The sequence below is a fragment of the Arachis hypogaea genome, chromosome 11 (genome assembly GCF_003086295.3).
Source record: "Arachis hypogaea cultivar Tifrunner chromosome 11, arahy.Tifrunner.gnm2.J5K5, whole genome shotgun sequence".
In the NCBI taxonomy this organism is placed as follows: domain Eukaryota; kingdom Viridiplantae; phylum Streptophyta; class Magnoliopsida; order Fabales; family Fabaceae; genus Arachis; species Arachis hypogaea.
The window spans coordinates 130,345,411-130,372,197 of NC_092046.1; the positions used below are offsets into that span (position 1 = coordinate 130,345,411).

The 26,787-nt window shown below is 34.2% G+C and overlaps 1 protein-coding gene across 1 annotated transcript; it reads right to left on the reverse strand.

The window, feature by feature from the left end:
- Positions 1-250: 250 nt before the first annotated feature.
- On the reverse strand, positions 251-1,887 carry LOC112722623 (dof zinc finger protein DOF5.4). Its single transcript, XM_025773717.3, has one exon. The coding sequence runs from the start codon at positions 1,622-1,624 to the stop codon at positions 674-676; it is 951 nt and encodes a 316-aa protein (XP_025629502.1). The 5' UTR covers positions 1,625-1,887; the 3' UTR covers positions 251-673.
- Between the last annotated feature and the right edge of the window lie 24,900 nt (positions 1,888-26,787).

The following is a 26,787-nucleotide window of genomic DNA, read 5'->3' on the forward strand; positions in this document are numbered from 1 at the left end:
ACACTCATCATCGCGCATGCAATGCAAGCCCTGCCCCCACCAAAATACAAGAGTGCTAGTTCTCTGTTTAATACCAGATTATTAAACAAATCTCATTTAATTATCATATTTTAATTAACCGTGACCTGTAAGTATGTAACTCATCATATTCATATACCCACTGATACGTACGGAAAGATTCAAATCTCAAGCTCAAAACAAATGCCAAATAATGATAGATTACAAACTAAATAAACAAAGAAACAGCTACATAAGAAATAATCACTAAATCGCTATTAAAACACTGCTTCTATATATATATATATATATATATTCTCTGTTTCTCTAGTCAATCAAATTCCACATTACATACATATATATAAGCATAAACTCAAAATAAAATTATATTAAAAAAAACAGACAAAACTAACATGGAAGTTAGTTAAGCATGCACATCACTAACTAAAATCAAGCCCAATCACCTCCCAAATTAAAAAAGGAAAAAAAAATATACATCAGATGATTAATTATACGAACCCCTTCCATCTTCTTTCATTCTTTTCAATTTCTTCTAACTTTAGTTTTGATTCCAAATTTACTTTGCACGTTATAAAAATAAGAGTTATATTTAAAAATAAAATTAAAAAAAAAAGAGGTGAGATTTTGAGAGGATATTTAATTTGTTTAGGCATTCTCAGGGGAGATGAAAGAGATTAGAATTATCGTGATCAGGCCATTGAGTTTGACTCCAGTAAGCATGATCAACGGAGTTGGGGAGATCAAACAAACCTTGATCCACACCAGCTTGCCAATCCAACGGTCCAAATCCACCGTTTCCCGTCTTGCTCGGAAGTGCCGACAAATCAACGGTTACAGTACTACCGTGTCCATGATGATCCAGCAAGCTCCCACCACTACCGTTCAGATTCTCCGGCAACTTCTGCTGCTGATGCCACTGAAACGACGTCGCATCAGGAACAACACCACCACCTCCAAATCCAAACGCCAATGCATCGTTGTTCGAAGAGGAAGAAACCATCAAGCTCGTCAGCGTCCCTATCTCAGAGAAAATACCGCTCTCCAAATTAGGGTTCGAGGAAGCGTTGTTGTTGTTATTCTCGTGGATCAACAACTTGGAAGAATCAGAGTTAAGCTCCGTCGTGCCGATGGTCGCCGCCGCCGCCGCCGCGGTGAGGTTAGAGCTCTCACTGCTGGAGTGAGAATTGGAGTTCTGGTCCGTCGGTGGAGCCTGAGACGACGTCGTTTGCGGCGGCGTTTCCGCGGAGGAAGTTGCGGTGGCGCTATTATTATTACTATTATTATTTTTGCTGGTTTTGGCGGTCTTGTTGTCGTTGGAACGCTTGGACTTGCGGCAACCGCCACCGACAGGGACGTTGCGGAGGACGCCGCCTTTGGTCCAGTAGCGGCGGCAGTTCTTGCAGAAGTGGCGTGGCTGGGAGAGGTTGTAGTTGTTGTAGTAACAGAACTTGGTGTTGAGTGAATCACAACGGGGACATTTAAGTGCTTGCTGCTGGTGGCAGTTGGTGGCGGTGTTCTGGTGAGGGTGGTGGTGGTGTGGCCTGAGCCTCCTGTCAGCAGCGGCGCCGAAGAACCTGGTGCCTCCCATTGAATGTATCTCCTGCATTTGGGCGTTGGAAAAAGAAGAAGAAGAAAGTAATAAATATAATAAGGGAATTGAAGAAGGAAGTGAGGTTTTGTTTGGGAGAAGAATTTGGAGTGTGTCAGTGGGTTAACTTGTGCATGTGGAACAGTGAGTGGAGATTGGAGAAGAAAATAAAAGAAAAGGAAGGAGTGGTTTGTGTTGTGATTTTGATTATGAGTCTGGTGACTGACAAATATCCATGTAATGCTCTTTCATCTCTTTGGATTTTTATTTTTATTTTTTTTTAATTTGAAGAGGGGAATTGACCAACAAACCCTTTAATGTTGGCTGAACTACCATTTCAGCCACTGGGACTGGGGACTAGTTTCTTAAATGCCGAAAATATCCTCCACTGTCGCAGGTGCCCGTAATGGACTGGCTGCCTTCTTGGAATTCGAGCTGCCAGCGTGGAACAGTTGCTGTAACAGATTTTACATGCAGCTCATGCACCTTCCGTACAGATAAATTTAATAAAGTAAATGATCGATATTTCAGTGATGGATTTATTTAGGATTTTTTTTAAATAAATAATTTAATTATTTTATTTATCAAAATATGTAATTTATAACATATTTATCAATTTACATAATTTAGCTTACTTTGTTTGTAAATGAGATATTTGGAGTTTGAAATAAAAAACACATATCTCTTACTATATAAATGAGATACATTCATAATTATTTCGTTTGTAGTGTAAACGAGATATGTGTATTATTATAAAAAATACAATTAAAATAATATCAATAATCTAAATTTTTAGTATATAATTAGTACTTAAAGGTAGAAGCATAGTCGTAAGAATCGAACCGGTGATCAAACTAGTCAGGTTACTAGTTTACTAGTTCAATCGATAAATCACTGGTTGAATCGATAAAACCGGTTCCACGTAAATAAAAAATAGTAAAAAATTTTAAAAAGTTCAAATCCATATCTTCACCATTTTAAGAACAACCAAGTCTCAAATTCTAAAGATAACTAATACAAAGATAAACATGAAATTAGTTAGTACTACTACAATAGTATCTTAATTAGACACAATAAGAATAACAATCTATGAACTATATCCAAGGAGTAATTTCAAAGTCGGGGTATTGTTATTCGTTTGACAAATGTGGAGCTACATCCTGATTGGTTTTATTTTGATTTGCATTTTTCATAGAATTATTAGCCCTATCATCATTCCGATCATTTTCTAAATCCAATTGATCTAGCATTATAGATAACGTTTCACAAATCAAGATCAAAAGTAATATAAAATATATTATAAAGCATACCAAAATCATAGTTGATCATAATTCATAAATAAATAAAAAAATACCTAAATCATCTAAAGGTAATTGAAGAGACATATTTGCAAGATCATTTTGTAAAGCATCAACTTCTTCAGGAGTTAAAAATGGTGGTGAATCTTCCAATATCCATTTCGAATTATTCTCAAATGCATCAAGACAAATTGAATCATAAACTTGCTTTCTCATTTGGTTCCTATGTTATCAAAATACTCCGTTACTCTTATGATGATTAAAATTTGAAAATAATGCTTTGAACTTAAAATAATTAAGAAAGTACCTTTGTTGTAACTATAAGTTGTAATGAACATAAACAATATCATTAAGTTTTTTATGCTCTAATCGATTCCTCTTTTTGAGTGAATGTGTTCAAAAATACTCCAATTACGCTCACAACCTGAAGAACTACAAGTTTGGCTTAAAATACGAATCACCAACTTTTGCAAATTTGGCGCTCCACAACCATAAGATTTTCACCATTGATCCTAACATAAAAAAAAGAATAATATATCACAATCATAAATATCAAATCATAAATACATCACAATCATAAAAGACTAATTTTATGAAGAAATTCACCTGGCATAACAGTGCTTTGTTCATGTATTGCAGATGGTCTTTCAAAATCTTGTTCAGCATTCTTAAAGATCCTCATCTCACTTGTCAGCTTAGAAATCAAAATTTGAATCACGATAAGCATATTTCTCAATGACATCTAGCAAGCCAGAAGTCATTTGCCTGTGCTTTTTAAATTCTTCATTATTAAATCGAAAAACTGGATTTAACCAATAACCAGCGGCATGAAGATTTTTTCGAAATTGTGAATCCCAACGTGTATCTAAATTCTTCAAATAAGGATCAACAACCTTTTTTCTTTTTTGAAACCTCTTCTCTATTTCTCCTCTAGCCTTATAAATAGTTTGATAAAAAAAACTATTGCAGCTCTGTCTTCACTATCCATAATACGTAAAACATGAATACGTGGCTCAATAAGCTTAATAATATCAGTTTATTGACTCTAAAATTTAGAATGTAAGACTTGATCCAAAAATCTTTTGGCTTTGGCTTATTTGGAGTAAGCTGAGCTTGTCTATTCTTTAGATCGAGGTCACCATAGCTCTCAAAGGATCCTTTTGCGCTAAAATACTTTGCAAAGCAATGAAATTAGTGGCAAACTGAATTGGAGCAGGATGAAATATTTTCCGCCCACTTGTAAATTTTCTCATCAAGAACAACAAATAGCAATGATTATAGACATACTTGGTGATCATTGAAACTTGTGACACAGTTTCTTCACTTCTTGAAACTTCCCAATATCTTGAAACATTAGATTAACATAATGAGCTGCACAAGGGGACCAATACAATTTAGGAAACTCAGACTCCAACAACCTTCCAGCAGCAACATAATTTGTAGTATTATCTGTTACAATATGCACAACATTCTCAGGACCAACAAACAATACAACATCCCTAAACAACTTAAACAAAGCATCAGCAGTTTTTGAGACATTATAAGCATCAACTGACTTTAGAAAAACAGTTTTTTTAGGACAATAAACCAAAAAATTAATTAAAGTACGCCTACAATTATCAGTCCATCCATCAGCCATATATTACATCCAGTTTGTTTTCAAATCTCATGATAACCATCAATCATTTTTCTCACATCCTCAACCAATTTTCTCAACAAATACCCACAGACTCTTGGATAATTTGGCCCTTTATACCCTGCACCCATGCTTGCAATAGCATCAATCATTCACTGACGATAAGCTGAATTAACTGCATTAAATAGCACAGAGGCATCCATCATCCATTTTGCAATAGCAATATCACACTTTTCCATAATTTCTTTGCTTTGGAGAATACTTTTGATAGTTGGTTGAGTTCCGGGTGTTGTTGCCGATGGAAAAAAGGATTGTTTTCCTTTATCATGTTTTCCTTTTCTAGAGCTAGGTACTGGAACTCCAGATTTTTGTTGTTGTTGCATCTCATTACGTTCAATCTCATCAAATTCTCTTTCAACTTCATCACAAGCATTATAACTTTTTGCATATTATTCTTGAGTTTTTCTTTTCTTGCTTTGAAGCTCTTCAATGCTTTGATCGAATTGGTGTCTCACTGCAGTTGGCACCTTTCGACATGACTTAATATCTCCTCCTTTTCCAGCCAAATGAAGCTTAAACCGATGAATTCTACCACCCCTAGTAACCTTCTCATAGTATATACATAACAGAATGGTTTTTCAGATTTCACAACTTGTTTACAATGGCCCCAAGCAAAATTAGTGTTTGCTCCATTGTTGTTTTTTTGGGTTCCAATTGATGCATCAGGAGTTGATCCTTGTTCTTGCGAGGATGGTATTTCTGATGGTGTATTCGCTGAAGCCATTCTAAAATAATATGGAATAGCAAAAGTATAAAACAATAGCTATTACAAATTCACATCACCTATTCCCTATTCAGCAATCCTAAATTCACAGCAACATCAACAAAAATAACTATAAACACTAATAATAAAAAAAAAGACATCAATCTGCCATTAACCTAAACAGATTCATAATAAAAAATTCAACAAATTCAAGAAATTCATAATAAGAATCAACAAATATAACATAACCAGAAATAACTAAAACAGAATCAACAAATACAACATAAAGTCATAAACAGAAATTCATAATTAACAATATAACAATAACAGAATAACTAAAAAAGTAGAGATAATGTAGAATGCAGAGACCACCAACTTGTTCGAGAGAAGACGTAGAGGATGGAGAGGATGCGACGACGACGACAACGACGATGATGCAGAGCAAAGAGCCACAGAGCAAGGAGCCACGACGAATAAGACGACTTGCAGGGGACGTCGTCAAAGACGCACCGTGTTCGGTGAGATGAAGAGGATGACACGGCTGGCGGTAAGGTGAGGTGAGGTTGAGAGAGGCTATGGTGTGATGAGGTGAGGAAGAATGGAAGAGACTTCAAGGAGGGTTACTGGGAAATGGTGGTTGTCGTTCAGGGGATTAGGGTTAGGGGGAATGGGGGTATTCGAGTGTTTTTTTAAAAGACCCAAAACAACGTTGTTTTGGCAAAGAAAAAAGAGTTTCGAACCGGATGGGTTACACAAAATAGTTGGTTCTCTAGTTTTCATTAAAACCAAACGGTTCAATTCGGTTCTGTTCCTTATCTTTCAGATTGCTCAACTGGACCAACCAGGTGACCGGTTCACCAATTTTTCGGTCGAACTGGCTGGTTTGGTCCAGTTCTTACAACTACGGGTGGAAGAGATTAAAACGAAGGATAAATAAATGCGGTAATTATGCCAACTCAATTGAAAGATGGAAAGCATGAAATTGATGCACGATAAATAAAACAGAAAAAGAATGGAAAAAGAATTGAAACGGTTATCTCTCCTAACAATTGACACACAGTTGAAACGGTTATTGAAACGGTTATCTCTCTTACACGGATAAATAAAACTGAAAAAATAATGGAAGAGAATTGAATCGGATATATCTTCTAACAATTGGCACACAATTGAAACAGTTATCTCCCACTCTTCCTCTGCTTTTATTTATCCCGCATCAACCTCTCCTAACAATTGACACACAATTGAAACGTTTATCTCCCCATTCTTTCTCTATTTTATTTATCCCCCATCAATTTCACACTTATCATTTTTCAATTTTTAAGAGTTGCCACAATTACCATATTTATTCTCATCATGGAACTTGAATACGTAGGAGTTCTATATTTTTCAAATTTAAATCAATCAAATTCGATCAATAATTTAATCTAAAATTTTTTTATGTACTCTCTTTCAGTACTAATTGATTAAATATATCCATTTTAATCTCTTCTACCAACCTTTTTTAGTACTAATTGCATGCTAAAATTTGGATTATTGATATTATTTTAATCGTATTTTTTTTTATAATAATACACACTGTAAACGAAATATGTATTTTTTTTCAAACTTTAAATATCTCATTTGAAAACGAGATAAGCCAAATTATACAAATTGGTAAATACGCTACAAATTACATATTTCGGTAAATAAAATAATTAAAGTATTTATTGGGAAAACATCTAATTTATTTATCTTGTATCTTAATATCACATATTAAGTATATAAATTAAGAAAATTTTTATTAAAAATATAAAAAAATTTAAATTTTTAATACATTTATTTTGTATTCATTAAATAAAAATATATAAATTTTTTAATAATAATAAACTTATAATGTGTCATATAATCTTCATATAATAAATTTGTACATCCACTTCTTCAATTTTTTTTAATTAGGTAATATAAAATAAAAATATATTCTAAGTTTTATATATTATTTTTTTATTAAAATTATTAATAGAAAATGAGAAACAATATTTTTTATCATAAAAAATATGTAAAAAATTGATATAAATATTACTTATCATCATAAATAATAGGATAATTTATATCAATAAATTGATTATAGATCAAATTTACACATATGTCCTTAATAAAAAGTAGTTACAAAGTCTATCCTAAATAGATATTTATAAATCGAATCAAACTAATTCGATTTAAATATTTACACGTAAATCGAATTAACTCAATTTATTAGCAAGCATCTAAGTAAATTGAATCAAACCAATTCAATTTACTATAACATTAGAGAGAGAAAGCTTGTTCTATAGTAAATCGAACCATATAATTTCAATTTATAAAAAGAGAGAGTTGAAAGGAAAATCAAATCACCCAAATTCGATCTACTTATTAGAGAGTTTCTCAACATAATTTGAATGCCTTTAATTTGATTTATTCTTTGTTTCTTATATAAGGATCGAATTGCCTTCATATAATTTATATTCATTCACTTTCCCTCTCCCCCAACCCTTGCCAAAGAGAAAATCAAGAGAGTACAAAGTGACAAAGTTAAAAATTGTGGTCATGGAGGACAACTCAAATCATATCTACTGACTAGATGGAGCTGCTCAAGTTGCTGGTAACATCAATGAGGTGGTGAGTAAACGAAATTTATTTTCTTTATGTTAGATTATAAATTTAGTGATCCTTCGTAACTTACAATTATTAGATTATAAATGTTAGATAGAGTAGTGATTTAGAATGGTTGATTAGAATTTTTGAATTAGAAATATTAGTGATAGTAATGATTTAGAATTGTTGATTATAGCTAAATTTAGATAGGTAGTAATTGTAGTTGAATGTAGATTTGTGAAAAGTTAATTTCTATGAATAAGGTTAGAGTAACATATATGGTGGGGACACCAAGATTGACTTTTGCATATATGATATGATTGGACTTTTAACCTTTTAGGATGAGATTGTCATCACTTTTCATAAAGATACTTAATTAATTATAAGATTATGATTTGGACTATTATTTAATTTATTTTCAATGAGTTATGAATAATATTAATTGAGTTATTTGTTGATTGTGTAAAGTTTATTATGAATTCTTAATAAATATTTTTTACTATTATGTAGCCGACCCGATATATTAGCAGCATGAGAAGTCAGCATGATATGCTCCAGGAAGGTTCCTTATGCCCGAATCTGCGACCCTTGTCCCGATGCTAGGTCCACTTCTCATATTCATTCCTATTATCCCACTCACACATGGCCAGGTCTTCACTTCGAAAAATGTCAAATCAGTAGTCAAACTCAACCTCAGTCTTAGCATAAGCAGCGTTCACGAGAAACCTCCTTACATCCTTGCTCTTGAAACTCAGAGTAACATTTATTGCAACTTGCCAAATACAAAATGCACGATAAACACTAAGCAGGAGTCATCTACTATCAGGCGCCTCCAAAGTAGCATTGATTCCATTGTGTTTATTCAATATAACTAGAATACCTGGTTGAGGCATGACATGCTACCAAAGGTGAAATAGAAAATATGACCATGATTCCGCATTCTCACCTTCAACAAGTGTAAAAGCAACAAGGATGATATTAGAATTCATGTCTTGAGCAATCGTCACCATCAAGGTACTCCCATATTTGTCGTACAAGTGAGTCCCATCAATACTAACCAGCTAGTGACTCGCAATTTAAAAGCCTCGATACATTGTGGGAATGTCCAAAAAAGCTGGTAGAAATAAGCTAATGACTCTCAACTTGGTCTTAACTCGGACATGACATGTCTTCAGCACTGCAATACTACCCAACATTATTGTCTGCACACCTAGAACTCATCTTAGCAACTCATTGTATAACTCTTTCCAATTCCATAAATATGCGCAACGGTCTTCTGCTTGGCTAATAACCAAACCTTACAATAGTTTGGTCTGAAATCATAATTTGCCTCTGTCGTATTTTGCAAAACCTTAATCGACAAAGCCGCATCAACTCAGACTATAGAAAAGATAAAAGCACATATAACATGGTAATTGTAACACCCTACCACACAAAGCTTTATGCTTAAATCGTAAAACAGAGGTGGTGTGGTATTACGACCTCTAAAAATAAAATGTATATATATAATAGCAGAAGAATTATAATATGCTAGGAGCCTTGAAGAATAGAGGAAACAAAAATCGCAAAAATAAATGTGCAACGCTCGAGAAACGAGTTAACTTGCGTGCTAAGAAAGCTACAGCTATCAAGTGTAAAGTAACCCAAAGCAGGAACAGAGAGTCAAAGGTACAAAGTAACGAGCTGACTCAGCTGTGAAGTCAAGACTGGCTGGAGAATATACACACATATATACATATATATACATATATATACATATCCAAAATCCAAATGTACATAAACAAAATCCTACCTCTCCATACACTTCCAAGAGAATCAAAAGAATAAGTTATGCGGAGAGAAAGCTAAGTACATATATATACATCACTGTACAACAAAACTACCCAGCAACCACTCCACTTCAAGAGTCCAGACGCCTAACGAGATGCCTGTCGACCTGCATCTGAAAAATAACAACATAGTATGGAATGAGAACCAAAGGTTCTCAGTATGGTAAAGGTACCATACGCTTAAGATATAAGGTCCTGGGAATTCCAAAGGCAATCCTAGAATGCTGACACTTAGATTATAGAGCTTAGAGTATTAAACAGAAGCCATAAAAGGTGGTTTTCTAAGAGTATCTAAACTTAACTTAACTTAATCTTAAGTCTAAGTCTCACACTGCCATTCCTCCATACCTCCATCTCCATCATGCATTTCACAGACAAATAAATAGATAAAGGCAAGCACATGAATGTTACAAATACTGCAGGTAACAAATATACATTTAACATGGCAAGCACATTTAGACACACCCAATTAAAGCACAAGCAAGTAATTCAAGTAATATGCATATGATGCATGCCTGTCCTATGGCTGATGAGGCTCATCTGTCGGTTATACAGCCAACCCGACAAGTCTGAAAATACTTAGACTGTCCCCCGTCATGCATTCCCAAGAGTCTATGCATAGGTTTTTCTCAAATATTCAATATTGCTCAATGGGGGTTACATTCCCAGGAATTTATATAGTGCCCGGTCACACTTACATCGTAGAGTCAACAGAGTATCGAGTTTTCAACCTGGCACACGTGGTGGCAAGCCACGGTACTTTATCCAAGGAATCTCGTATCTCAAATCATTCAAATTTATAAGCCATATAAATAATTCAATTATAATTCATCAACATCCACATCATTTTCAATCGCATCTCATTCATCATCATACATCAATCATATTCAATCTTTATCCTTTATTATCACACCTCCCATTCCGTCCATCAATAGTTCCAATTCAAAACATAATTCATTCTTTTCTAAATGAATCAAACTTAAAACATACTCATTTTCTTAATAACTCAAAATCAAACCATATAACCTTTGAATCTAAATCTTTTTAAATAATCCTCTAAACAAAATCTCTAACTTTTATAAAATTTTGGCAGCATCTCCTCTAAAACTCGGACTTTGCCACCTTTTTCGGGCCCAAACCTGCATTCTTTTCATTTCAACATACCCTTCCTCATCATCATAACAATCATCACAATAAAACTACCTTAGATTAACAATTATACTCATACAATATTCAAATCCATCAATCAAAATTCAACAAAGAATCATAGTTCACAAATCCTAGGCTTTTAATACAAAATAACCTTTCTCATTATCATAACAACCTCCACAATAGTTATACCTCAAATCAATAATTCACCAAATCACCAATTAATCAACAAGCACCAAACCAACCATGTTCATCAACAAGATACTAAGTATCAAATATACACATGCAATCCAACTTATCCTATGGTCATCTATCCTAAGTTTTCACAGAATATTATATATTAAATGCAAGAAACCTAAACCATACCTTGGCTGATTTCCACGTAACGACCAAAGCAATTTATTTAAAACCAAGGCAGCTCCTCAAAATTCAATAGACTCTAAGCTCAGCTTCCTCCAAGTTTTAATATTCACAATTTCAAGCTCCAATTATTTATTCACAACCTAATACACATTTATAACACATATATACCCAATTTAATACTCAAAGCTCAAATTCAATAAAATTAAAATGGAATTATAATTTCCTCACCTTACCCAAGCTTCACATAAGCAAGAGTGAACGTTTTCCTCAAGCTAATTGAATCCTAAAACATTAAAGAAAAAGAAATTCAATATCCCCACTTAATTTTCTAAAATTGGGGGAAAAGATGGCTGGGAACAGAAAAACGAGTTACCTATAAAATTGTTCCGGTAGAAATGTAGAGCTCAACGCGGTAGATGTGTTGCCGCAAATGGTGCAGCGATCGGAGCTCGGACGGAGAAGCTACGGCGGGTTGAAGTTACCGTAAGGTTTCGGTATGCTTCTCCTCTCCTTCCCCCATTTACGTTGCTGCTTCTGCTGCATATAAAGAAAGAAATGAGCTTTAAGCTCATTTAATGGGATGGTCCTGTTGGGCCCACGGGCCCAATTTGGGCCCGGTTCAATCAGTTCAGCCCGTTCGGTCTAATCTTGGGTTGTTTTCTTCGAAATTGGTGTCAAAATTCTCGTTTCGATGAGCTCTATTCTAATTTGATATAATATTCACATTTCTAATCTTTCTTATTAAAAAATAATTTATTGACTAATTACCTACTAATTTAACGGGGTTTATAGTAATCAAGCTTTCTATGATCACTAGAAATCTCTGTGGACAGACATGTGTGAGGTCCATTAAACTTTCTGACCTCCTAAGTACCCTTTCGCTGGTGAAGAGTGATCTGAGTTAACGAACTGCAATCTTTTTAAAACCCTTTACATTTTTATGCTACTTGATGTGATTTGACTCAAACACTCTATACTCAATCCCACGACAGATGCTATAAGTCTTGACACTCATCACGACTTTTTCTTTACTCTGAAACTGTTGACCAACTTGAAACTCAGTTGGAGCTGATGGATCTTATGAATCTGTGCCCCTCAAATCCAAATTGTGCATGTGGAAAATCTTGCTATGCTATGGCCTCCAAGTTTAAAGTTAAAAAGTGCAGCAGATATTGCTGAGTTCTAGAACACAAGGCGCCACCCTAACCAACTAGAATACTCTTTCCTAAATCCTCATTGCTATCCTCAATTATCATGGTAGGCTCCACATCATCATCATCATCATCTTACACGTAGTACATCTTTTATAGGATCTGGTTCTCCACCTTTCGCTAAAGCTGGTATCATCCTAAGAGAAGTAGCCATCATAATCGCAAGATCATCAAAAAAATAATTATCAACAATTTTTCCATCATTAATTCAATTAAGATCAACTACGAAGAATGGAGATGCTACCAACATTGCTTCAGGTGCAACTACAGCTACATATGTAGAGACAACAACTGGCATTAAGCTAGAAACTCCTAGAAGTGCTACAGATTGATGATTCCAATTCAACCCTCCTGAATTAGCGATTACATCTCCAAGCTTAGCCAACAATTCCTGGGTTCTTACCTTGGAAAACTGACAACGATTGCAAATCTTCGTCACTATCTATTACAAAAGAGTCATACTTCACAAAATCTCACACAACAGAAATCAAAATCCTAACAAATAATTTTTCCACATGTTTGATGCCATGGACTCCAACTTTCTATATTATAGTACTTTGCAGCTCAATAAAACTCGTCTGACTATCTGATAAAGACACTTATTGGATCCTTATCGGTTAATTTTATTCCCTCTCATATTTTTTTCTTAATAGTTTCCTATAGTGCACAAAAAATATATGCACACGCACTACAATAATGCCAATTCAAAGTATGCGTGTTTCGTTCTTCTTCCACTCCTATTTCAAAACCGATTAAGCAAAGAAACTGAAGATTATTCAAGGTAATAAGTTCGATTCTTCCTTATTTCTTTGTGTGTGTTGTCTATTTTATTGCACTCAAATCAGGGCACTTTATTTCTTTGTGTGTTTTGATTCTCTGTAAGGTCCATTATAAAGTTTTATTATATTTATACTAGTCAAAATGCTTTTAGAAGGATTTGAACTTGGGTCTTCTATCATATTAAAATATCTTTATCCACTAAGGTATTTATCTCTTTAATTATATATGTGTATTTTTATTTTCTTAATATCTTTAATCTTTGATGTTGGAATATCAAAAGTCAATCAAATAAAATAATTCTAAAAATTTTCCCTCCACATTAATAAAAAAAACAAACATACACACGGTCATTTTCTCTTCTCTTCTCCACTCTACACGCTCTTCTACCAGACTACCATCCTCTTCATCTTCTCTTCCTTTGAATGTACGTACTTCTTATTCTTTCTCATGTCATTATTTTTTATTTTATTATTTTTTATATTTGTTGTTATAATGTTAATTAGTTTTTCATCAATTAGGGTTTTATTCTATCAAAGATCTTTTTTTAAGTTCGAGTTTTTTGTTTGTGTTGTGATATTGTTTCTACTTTTTTGAACATAAAATTTTATCAATTTTTTTATTAAAAAGTTCTTATTTTATGCCATTGATATAATGAAAGTAAAAAAAATCATAAGATAATGTTGTCTGTCAATTTTTGTTTAGACATTACAATAGGCTTTAGAAATGGCTGAATCTGTAACTCCAAGTGATCTATTGGCCAATTCTATTTCTTTAAATGGAGAAAAAATTAACCAGTCAGTACCAACAATGCCAACAACAGATACTGACATTGCACCATTAGAAACACTAATAACTACATCAGCACCAACACAGACAACAACCATTACAAATCAACCAGTCACGGATGAAAATGCTAGTAATGAAACTGTTATTACAAAAAAAGAAAGAAGACTTCACCAATTTGGGACGATTTTGATCAAGTTGAAAGTTCTGAAGGTACAAAAGCTATTTGCAAGTATTGCAAATCTATGTTTTCTTATTCTAAAAATGGAGCTAGTACTTCACATTTATGGAGGCATTCTAGTAGTTGCTTACAAAGGAGATTGCATGTTGCTACACAAAAGAAGCCTCCATTGATTCTATTTCAACCTTCCAATTCAAGTGTTAATCCCTTTGTAACACCAGGTGTAAGATATTCTCAAGAGAAGATGAGACAAATAATTGCCACAGCAATTATGGTTCATGAGCATCCTTTCAGCATTGTTGAGGATGAAGTTTGGATGTGGGGCTTTCAATACGCTAATTCTGAATTTCATAAAGTTTCTCGCAAAACTGCTCGAAGTGATTGCTTGGCAATATATGAAGTAGAAAAGAAACAATTGAAGGCTTTGTTACAAGGTGTTAGGAAGATAAGTTTGACAACTGACATGTGGAGATCAATCCATCAAATTGTTGAATATATGGTTATCACATGTCACTTTATCGATGCCGGGTGAAATCTTTAAAAAGGGATTTTGAGTTTTGTTTAGGTACCTGCTTTTAGACGTGGCATCGACGTTGCGAATGCTAGTTTCAAGTGTTTGAAAACTTGGGAAATTGAAAACAAAGTCTAAGGGCTCTTAAGGATACTATTTCAGATAATAACTCATTACCTATTGATGGTAGTTTGTTTCATGTTAGTTGCTGTACAATTTGTTGGTACAAGATGGGCTAGGTAAAATTAAAGGTATTATTCACAAAGTTCGTGAGAGGATTAAGTATGTCAATTTTAATGATTCAAAATTTAAAATATTTATTGAGATTGCTGAGAACAAGCGTTTGAAGGAGAAAAAACTCATCATTGATTGTCCCACAAGATGAAATTCTACTTACAACATGTTATCTGTGGCTTTGAAGTTTAAATCTGTATTTACTATGTATAAGGAAAGAGAACCACACTACAGTTACGAACCATCATCAAAGGATTGGAGGAAAGTTGAGAAGATTTGCAAAAAAATTTTAATCTTGCTACTCATGTAGTGAGTATCCTATGCAAATTTGTACCTTCCTAAAGTTTGGAGAGTGAAACAAGTAATTGATGATGCTATTGAGGATAGAGATTCTTTCATGAGAGAAATGACAACCTCAATGAAAGAAAAATTTGACAAATATTGGAGAGAATGCAATATAGTAATGTCTCTAGCTTGGGTTTTAAATCCTATGTGCAAATTACATGTTATTAAATTCTGTTTTTCTTTAATTGACAAACTTGAGCATGTGGCTGCTGAAAATATTGAAAAAATAATGAATACATTGCAAGAAATGTATGATGAATATGCTTAAATGTGTCATGGTGAGACAATAATAAGTGGAGTTAACACTAATGGTCTAGTTGCTTCTTCTAATGTGGTTAGTTCTGAAATCAGTGGAATTGATGAAATGTTGAATATGGTTTGGAAAAAATAAGCCATTCATCTAACAAAATCAGAATTAGAAGTTTATCTTGATGAGAGTGCTAAGGAAATTCTAAATCTTTTAGTGCTTTGGAGTGGTGGAAAAACAATAACCTGAAGTTCAAAATTTTATCTAAAATGGCAGCGGACATATTAGCAATTCATGTCTCAATAGTGGCTTCAGAGTCTTCATTTAGTGCTAGAAGAAGAGTTATTGATAAATATCGTTCTCGACTAAATCAAGAGTCCATTGAAGCTCTCATTTGTGGAGGAGATTGGCTTCGGAACAAGTATGGTTTCAAGAAAAAACTAAAGGTAAAAATCAACTTTCTAATATTTCTCTTTTTGACTAAGTATCCATGTTATAAAAAAATTTCTCTTTTTAAATGTAAGAACATTGATATTGGTATGATGTGAGTAGTTACAATAATAAAGTTAAATTTTCATGATATATAAATGAAGTATCATATAATTTATATTAAGATTATGACCACAATTTTATTTTGAATATTATCTTTTGTACTAATAAAAAAAGTATTTGTTGTATTTATATTATTTAAAAATCTAATGATATGTGTATGTTTGCTTTTTTTTTTAAGGTATTGGAACAGGAAGATTAAATCACTTTCAAGTTTGGAGGATTAATGGATTAATTGTCCAACACTCCCTTTACTTTGTTTTGATTTAAGTAGTTATTAGCTTTTATTTGATGTTATGTTTAGTTGGTTTAATTTGTTACAACTCTTGATATTGATGAAGTCTTTTATTTTGATATATTACATATTTTGGAAGTAGCCAAGTAAGAATATATTCATATATATTATCTTTTTTTAATCAATGATAGTTATTTATCGATATTTTATCTTTATTTTGTATCAATATTATCCATAAATTTATTATTTTATATTTTATAATTTTAAAAATTAAATTATATCTTAAATTTAATTATTATTAAAAAAAACAGGCCTATTGACAGGCTTCAGGCCAGGCCAGATTTAACAACAGGCCAGGCTCAGTACTCATTAAAAAGCCTATACCAGGCTACAGGCCAGGCTTAGGCGAATATACTCTATTACAAGTCTGGCTGTTAAGAGTAAAGCCTGGCCTGACCTGACTTGTTTCTGCCCCCTAAATGCAACGCATCTCTATTCTTGACGATAAAAAATGAGCGTACATTTTGTTGCTACATGCCTCTGTTTAATTTGCTTCAATTTAACCAACAAAAAAAATACTCTAATCTCATATTTTGGATATTTATAGGATGAGGAAAGCACTTATCAAGAAAGGTGGCTTTATACAGAAACGTGAGGAAGAGAAAGAAACAAAATAATATTCTGTGAGTATATGTATGTGATCTAACATTCAACTTCATCTAGGAAATATGATCTAGCATGACTACTGATAAACCACTATTTTATGGTTTATCTTGTACTCAATTGAGTGATTTTTTATCAAGTCCTTGCCCACTTATTCATACAATTCGCATGTTTTACGTTTTCCTTCCTGATTTTGTGCTATGATTGAAAACATGTTTCTTTGATCTTAATTTTACTAATTTTAATCCTCTCTTATTACCATTCGATGTCTTGATATGTGTGTTAAGTGATTTCAGAGTTTATAGGGCAGGAATGGCTTACAAGATGGAAAGGAAGCATGCAAAAGTGGAAGGAATACAAGAAGTTGAAGGAATTGCTAAGCTGTCCAATCTGACCTCTTCGCACTCAAACGTTCATAACTTGAGCTACAGAGGTCCAAATGATGCGGTTCTAGTTGCGTTGGAAAGCTAATGTCCGGGGCTTCGCAACGATATATAATTTTCTATAGCTGCCTTGAAGCCAGATGACGCGAACGCATGGATCATGCGGACACGTGACCAGGAAAAAACCCATTCCGCGCGAACGCGTAGACGATGCTTCCGCGTGACTTTGCAGCGACCTGTACGTACCAAAAATCGCTGGGGGCAATTTTTAGGCTGTTTTTGACCCAGTTTTCGGTCCAGAAAGCACAGATTAGAGGCTATAATATGGGAGAATCCATCCATTCATTCAACAATTCATACAACATTCATAATTCACAATTTTAGGTTTTAGATGTAGTTTTTAGAGAGAGGGGCTCTCTCCTCTCTCTTAGGATTTAGGATTAGGATTAGGATTTAGGATTTCTATTATGATTAGGCTACTTCTCTTCATTCCAGGTTCAATGTTTCTTTAATTTAATTTCTCTTCTACTTTTATTTATTCTATTACTTTAATTGTTATTTATCTTTCCAAAATTGGCTTATGAACCTTCCCATGTCAGATTTAAATTTATGTTTAAATGCAATTTGAGGTATTTCAGATTTAATATTTCTTTCTTTTATTTATGTTACTGCTGCTTCCAATCTGAAGGCATTTTTATTCGGGTAGATTTTCTCCTTTTGGTTTTGGTTAAGTAATTGTTAACACTTGAGTTATCAAACTCAGCAGTTGATTGAAAATTGGAATTGCTGATTGATTTGGATCGCTCTAAAGCTAGTCTTTCCATAGGAGTTGACTAGAACTTGAGGATCAAATTGATTGGTCCACTTGACTTTCCTTTATTTAGGAAGGGTTAATTAAGTGGGAGCAATAACAATTCTCATCACACCTGATAAGGATAACAAGGATGGGATTTCCAGTTCTCATACCTTGCCAAGAGATTTTCTAATTATTAATTTATTTTTCTTGTCATTTAAATTACTTGTTCCTTATTTTAAAAACCCAAAACAAAATTCTATCTTTTCCATAACCAATAATAAATCATACTTCTTTGCAATTCCTTGAGAAGACGACCCGAGGTTTCAATACTTCGGTTATAAATTTTATTGGGTTTTGTTATTTGTGACAACCAAGTTTTTGTACGAAAAGATTCTTTGTTGGTTTAGAAACTGTACTTACAACGCGATTATATTTGTGAAATTCTTTACTGACAAAAAATTAGTTCGTCAAAATGGCACCGTTGCCGAGGAATTGCAAACGTGTGCCTTATTATTGGTTATTGTAAATATTTGCTTTTTGCTTATTTATTTGTTTTTATTTTTTTTATTTTTTCTTTTTCGTAAATTAAGAGGTTATTGGTTTTTATTTAGTTATTAAAATTTTCGAAAATAATGTTCCTTGTTCTTTCTTGATCTTCAAGTTGTTCTTCGTGTTCATCTTGACCTTCAAGTTGTTCTTGGTTGTTTTCTTCGTTTTGATCTAAAAATTTTAAGTTTGGTGTCATTTTATTGTTTTTCTATACCCTCATTAAATTCAAAAATATCTTTTCTCTTTATTTTAAATGATTTTTTTTGAAAATTACAAAAAAAAAAATTTCAGATTTTTATTTTAAAATTGTTATCTTATCTTATCTTAGTTTTAAATTTCAAAATTCAAATCTTTTTCAAAAATCATATCTTTTTCAAAATCTTATCTTATCTTATTTTAAAAATCAAATTTCAAATTTCAATATTTAAATTCAAAAATTCAAAATTTAAACTATTTTCAAATCTTTATCTTATATTGTTGTCAGTATTTCTAGTTTTAGGAGTTTATTTTCATTAATTTCTTTATTAGTTTTCATTTTTATTTAGCTACTATGAATTCTCACCCCTCTGATTTCAAGTTTGGTTCCAATGTTGTTGTAAGGAATGGAAACTATGATGAAAATAGGTATCTAGGTTGGAAGAATCAAAGATGGGAAGAGCCACAAGGATTTGATCAACCCTCTTGGCAACAACCCCCTCCAATGCGCTATAACCAACAACCATTCTGTGATGCATACCAAGACAATAGTTATGGTGGACCTCTTCGTGACAACCAACCTCCACCAAATTACTATGGTCAAGAGCCATTCCAGGGAGCGTACCAAGATGATGAATATGGTGGACCCCCTTACCAACAAGTCCCACCATATGCTTATGAACTACCTCCTCAACACAACTCTGGACCACCATACTCACAAGCCTCCTACTACCAAACACCATCACATGATTCTAACCCTTATCCACCATATCAACCACCCTATGAGCCATATGAGCCATACATAGATCCACCCCAATTCCAACCCAGTTACTCCCAAGGACCATGATAAACCACTATTTTATGGTTTATCTTGTGCTCATTTGAGTGGTTTTTATCAACTCTTTACCCACTTATTCATACTATTTGTATGATTTTACATTTGCCTTCCTAATTATGTGCTTTGATTGAAAACATGCTTCTTTAACCTTAAGTTCCCTATGTTTAATCCTCTCTTATTACCATTAGATGCCTTGATATGTGTGTTAAGTGATTTTAGAGATTACAGGACAGGAATGGCTCAGAGGATGGAAAGGAAGCATGCAAAAGTGGAAGGAATACAAGAAGTTGGAGAAATTGCTAAGCTGTCCAGCCTGACCTCTTCGCACTCAAACGGCTATAACTTTAGCTACACAGGTCCAAATGACACGGTTCCAATTGCATTGGAAACCTAACGTCCGGGGCTTCGATTTGATATATAATATGACATAGTTTCCCTGACTCTAGGTGATGCAAACGCGTCGCAGTGGCGAAAATCAGCGTGGCAGATTTCTTCTCCAGCGATTTCTGGGCTGTTTTTGACCCAGTTTTTAGCCCAGAAAACACATATTAGAGGCTATAAAGTGGGGGAATCCATTCATTCATAATCATAAGCTCACAATACACAATTTTAGTTTTAGATGTAGTTTTTAGAGAGAGAGGCTCTCTCCTCTCTCTTAGGATTTAGTTTTAGGATTTAGGATTATTTCTTCTTCATCACAAGTTCAATGTTCCTCTTATTTATTTTCTACTTTTATTATATACTTTTAATTATTATTTATCTTTTCAATTTGGCTTATGCTACATTCATGTTATGATTTTCCTAATTAATATTATTTGAGGTATTTCAGATTTAAGATTGCTTTGCTTTATTTATATTGATGCTTTTGATTTAATTTAGATATTTTCTCCCTTTTGGCTTGGGTTAAGTAATTGGTAACGCTTGAGCTGTCAAATAAAGCAGTGGTTGAAATTGGGAGTTGCTCCAATAACTCTAGTCTTTCCATAGGAATTGACTAGGACCTGAGGATTAAGCTAATTAATCCACTTGATTTACCTTCATAGTTAGAGGTTAACAAAGTGGGATTAAAATCCAATTCTCATCACAATTGATAAGGATAGGACTTCCAATTCTAATACCTTGCCAAGAGTTTATTTTATTATTACTATTTTATTTTTCTTATCATTTAACATACTGGTTCCTTACTTTTAAAACCCCCAATTTACAAGACTCATAACCAATAATAAGAACATACTTCCCTGCAATTCCTTGAGAAGACGACCCGATGTTTAAATACTCGGTTATCAATTTTAAAGGGGTTTGCTACTTGTGACAACCAAAACGTTTGTAAGAAAGGACTTTTGTTGGTTTAGAAACTATACTTGCAACGGAAATTTATTCTGAATTCTAGACCACGCAAAAGTTCTCTCTTCAGACCACCACCTCCATATACACCACATCCATATCCATCAATCCAAGAGCCTTATAATCCTACTTATGATATCCGAGCAGAACAAGAGTCAAGGAATCGTCTCAAGGAAATAATGGATCAATTTCAAGCAACCCTGCATCAATTGGACCGAGCGGTAAACCGAATAGCACCCGAAGCTTTCATGGCTAAAGAATCTCAACTTGAGAACAAGGAATTAAAGTGTGCCGTGCAATAAGTGGAAAAGATGGAGAGTGATGAACCACCCTCTTATCATGAACCTTTCCTCCCAAGTAATGAGCCCTCATATCCACCTCAACCTTCAATGCATGACACTCTTGGTGTTCTTCTTCAAGGGCAAAGAAAGATGAAACGGGGAGTACTAGAATTCATGACTGCCTTGACCGAGGTAGTAAATCAATTAGCTTCCCAACATCTGAGCACTCAAAGTACTCCCATAGCTACATGTGGAAAATCAAAAGAAGAACGTAGCATGAAGGAGACACTAGAAACTCCGGTGGACAATGAGGAACATGGCTTTGTATTGGAACAAGTGGAGGAAGCCATAATAGTTGCAGAGGAAGAAGTGGTTGAAGATTTAGGAGATGCTGAACCTCCATGGGAATCTAGAATTGTAGAGTACTCCTCCAATAAGATTGAAATTGATGTCAAGAAGGCCAGTGCACAACCTCCATGGCATATTCCTTATGAAGAATTGGATGGGATAAATCAAGAAGTAAGTTCCCTTGGTGATAAAGATCATACATCAAGTCCTCCTAGTGATAAATCTACATCCGCAAATGAACTCCTTGAATATGAAGACTCTTCTCTGATTGAGTCTGAGAATAATGTGGAAGTGGAAATCCTTAGAAAAGGGCGGACGGGAGTTGAGTACGCTTTGTCAAGAACGTTGGAGACTTCTCCACCTAGGTTGTCGTCTACTCCTTCACTTGAGTGGGTAAAACTTTACTCTGTTCGTCTTCCTATCCCACTTGAGTACGGTATTCTTGAAACGGACGGCCAACTCCGGAAGCTTTATGGCATAAAGCGTAAGAGGAGACTGTTTAGTGGTTGGAGTTGCAAATCAAGGCTCATCAAAGTTGATATTTCAAGGGCTAGATGTAAGGGCTCAACTGGTGATAATTTGGTTAGATCTAAAAGAAGAGTTTGGTACTCCGTAGAGAATTCAAATTGCTTACCACCCGGATGGAATCATCATGTTCCACTTGAAGACGGGTGCAGAAACAGGATTTGGGATCCAGGCATACATGAGGATCCACTTTGGGAGATCAAGACTTGTGAAGAACCCCCTCAAGTCTTGGCAAATTCACTTGAGAATAATGAAGATTATTGGAAGTCCAAGCATTGGTGACAGTTTCAGGATGAGTTCAAGCACAAGCCTCCATGACAAAGAGCTCAACAAATGTCCAACTTAAAGACTTTAACTAAAAGTGCTAGGTGGGAGACAACCCACCATGGTATATTCTTTCCTTTTAGTTCTTAGTTTTATTTTATTTTATTTTTATTCATGTTCATTCATAAATTCTGCATAGTCATCTGCATTCTGCATACTGCAAAAAAAAAAATGCACGCGACGCGCGAGCATCGCAGACGCGTCCGCGTCATGTGTGCATGCGAAGCAAAGAAGAAAGAAACAGAGAGTCACACGAAAGCGTGGCTGGAGGGGTGCCTTAGGCACAAACATGCCCACGCGAACGCGTCGCTGACGCGCCTGCGTCATTTTGAGAAATAGCCTCCCACGCGTCCGCGTCACCCACGCGAACGCGTGGCCCTGCAAAATAGACATAAAGAGGTGTATGGCAGAAAGTTATGATGGAGTGAGGCTGGAATGGTGCTGGAAGCACAAGTCCTATCACGCGAATGCGTGACCCACGCGTCCGCGTCATCTGAAAATAACGCCAACCACGCGAACGCATGCTCCACGCATCCGCGTCGCATGCGACGCACAGTTATCCAGATCAGCCGCCACTTATCTTATCTTTTCTTTTCTAATCTTAATTTTTTTATCTTTTCTTCTATCTTCTCTCCTTTTTTCCTCCTTCTTTCTTACTTTCTTCTTCTTCATTCCTTTAACTTCTCATCTTTCTTCACTTTCATTCTATTTTTACTTAATTTATTTGCATACTTTCATTCATTGCATTTTAATTTTTTTGCATATTTTTATTTTCTTTTCTAAATTTATTATTTTTTCATTGGTGTTAAATTTTCTTATTCAACTGTTACATCTTTTTTTGAATTATTCTGGTGATTCATGACTTGTTTTATCTGATTGGGTATTATTATTCATAAGTCAATGCTATTCTTTTATGATACTTGCATTCCATTTGCATTGACATGAACTTACACTACCTTGCATTACCCACACTCTCTCCCCCATTGTTGCAAATTTTGCACCACTGGTATGCCATGTGCTTCTATTGTTTTTTCCCTTGCATGTTGTAGCTACCATGTAATTGAGACCCTTATTATTTGGCATTAACACCCATATTTTATTTGTTTTCTATCCTTATTTCTGGGTTACTTTTCTTCTTTTCCTCTTCTTTCAGGATGGTCACCGAAAAAGGAAAGGAAAAGAACTTCTATATGAGGCGACAGACAAGTCCAACTACACAATCTTTGGAGAAAAGCATCAGTTGAAGCAACCCGTCCACTTGCACATCTTAGCATGCACCGAGGATGGTGCAATCTTTAAGTGTGGGGAGGTCGATACCGATCTCCATGGGTTAGTTATTTTCTTCTCAACACCAATATTTTATTTTCTTTGTTTGTTCATTGTTGCATTTGCATGTTTGATTACATATTTGATTGATTTTGTGCATATTTTACCACCACTTGGTTAAAGTGATATTTTCTTTTTCAAGAAACTTTTTTATAATATTTCACTAATTTGATTTAAAATTTTTATCAAACTTGTTTGAAGGAATATTATACTGGAACATGGTTTAGAGCTCGAACACACAAAACCTGTGAGATTTTGAGCTTATTTGAATTGGTTGCATTTTATCAACCAATATTTTATTTTTAGTGTGTGTTTTTCTCTCTAAAATTGTGATCTTTGTCTTGCTTAATTCTATATTTCCATGGTTTGATGTATGCATGCACTTATATGATTGAGGCCTTTGTTTCACTAAGCTTACATACCCATATGGCCTTAACCTTTCATTATCCTTTGCAAACCAATTTGAGCCTATTTTACCCCTTTTATTCTTTACTTTAGCACATCATTAACTCTAAGCGAAAAACAATAATGTCCTTAATTTGAATCCTTGGTTAGCTTAGACTAGTAAAAGTGCTTATGATTTAAGTGTGGGGAAAAGTGGGTTTGAAAACATTGGTTTAAGAATTGGGTGTTATATATCTTTATGAAAATGTGAAAGAAATGTTTAGGACATATTCATGCATTCAATAATTTAATTATATGCATTGAGAAAAACAAAAGAAAAAATTATAAAAATAAAATTAAAAAAAAAAGAAAGAGAGAAAAAGAAAAGAAAAAGAGCAAATAAGTAAAAGGGGACAAAATTCCCCAAAGTAAATGATGAAAGCAATGCATATGAACTGTACTCAAAATCGGATGCATGAATATGTGGAAAACATAGTTAATGGGCAGTTAGATTTTGCATTGTAATTACATGGATTGTCTTAAGTTAGGTGGAAAAAGTTTAAGTTAATTAAGGATTCAGATTTTAGTCCACTTGGCCAATTACAATCCTACCATGACCCTAACCCCATTACAACCCTTAAAAGACCTCTTGATATGTGTATCTGTGCATTAAATTTTTCTTAATTTTTAGATGAAGAGCAAGCCTTAGAAAGCAGGGTTAGTAGAGAATTGAGAGAATCGAACCTTAAATACATGAGTGATTAGAGTGTATACACTTCCGGTGAGGGTTCGATGCTCGATTCTTTGTTCCCAGCTTTCATGAGCTATTTTCTTCTGCAAGTCTATTTGTACTTCATTTTTATGATTTGAATTAGTGAAATCCAGTTCATGTTTGTTCTTGAAAGGTTTATTTACTTTTCACCAAGTTGGTAGAAATATTTTTGCATGTAGTTGTATTCATATAGATAGGTTGCATTTCATACTTTCTACCATTCCCATTCACTCTTTATAGCTTCTCTTAAGCTTAGCATGAGGACATGCTAATGTTTAAGTGTGAGGAGGTTGATAAACCACTATTTTATGGTTTATCTTGTACTTAATTGAGTGATTTTTTATCAAGTCCTTGCCCACTTATTCATACAATTCGCATGTTTTACGTTTTCCTTCCTGATTTTGTGCGATGATTGAAAACATGTTTCTTTGATCTTACTTTTACTAATTTTAATCCTCTCTTATTACCATTCGATGCCTTGATATGTGTGTTAAGTGATTTCAGAATTTATAGGACAGGAATGGCTTAGAGGATAGAAAGGAAGCATGCAAAAGTGGAAGGAATACAAGAAGTTGAAGGAATTGCCAAGCTGTCCAGTCTGACCTATTTGCACTCAAACATTCATAACTTGAGCTATAGAGGTCCAAATGATGCGGTTTTAGTTGCGTTGGAAAGCTAACTTCCGGAGCTTCACAACGATATATAATTTGCCATAGCTTCCCCGAAGCTAGCTGACGCGAATGCGTAGATCACGCGGATGCGTGACCTGGCAAAAACCCAATCTGTGCGAACGCGTGGACGACACTTCCGCGTGACTTTGCAGCGACCTGCACGTACCAAAAATCGCTGGAGGCGATTTCTGGGCTGTTTTTGACTCAATTTTTGACCCAGAAAGCACATATTAGAGGCTATAAAGTGGGGGAATCCATCCATTCATACAACATTCATAATTCACAATTTTAGGTTTAAGATGTAATTTTTAGAGAGAGGGACTCTCTCCTCTCTCTTAGGATTTAAGATTAGGATTAGAATTTAGGATTTCTATTATGATTAGGCTACTTCTCTTCATTCCAGGTTCAATGTTCCTTTAATTTAATTTCTCTTCTACTTTTATTTATTCTATTACTTTAATTTTTATTTATCTTTCCAAATTGGCTTATGAACCTTCTCATGTCAGATTTAAATTTATGTTTAAATACAATTTGAGGTATTTCAAATTTAAGATTTCTTTCTTTTATTTATGTTACTACTGCTTCCAATCTGAAGACATTTTTATTCGGGTAGATTTTCTCCTTTTGGTTTTGGTTAAGTAATTGGTAACACTTGAGTTATCAAACTCAGCAGTTGATTAAAAATTGGGATTGTTGATTGATTTGGATCGCTCTAAAGCTAGTCTTTCCACAGGAGTTGACTAGAACTTGAGGATCAAATTGATTGGTCCACTTGACTTTCCTTTATTTAGTAAGGGTTAACTAAGTGGGAGCAATAACAATTCTCATCACACCTGATAAGGATAACTAGGATGGGATTTCCAATTCTCATACCTTGCCAAGAGATTTTCTAATTATTAATTTATTGTTCTTGTCATTTAAATTACTTGTTCCTTATTTTAAAAATCCAAAACAAAATTCTACCTTTTCCATAACCAATAATAAATCATACTTTCCTGCAATTCCTTGAGAAGATGACCCGAGGTTTCAATACTTCGGTTATAAATTTTATTAGGTTT

Bases quoted from the DNA above. Each gene is read 5' to 3' on its own strand.
- LOC112722623 (XM_025773717.3), bottom strand. From the start codon at position 1,624: ATGCAGGAGATACATTCAATGGGAGGCACCAGGTTCTTCGGCGCCGCT.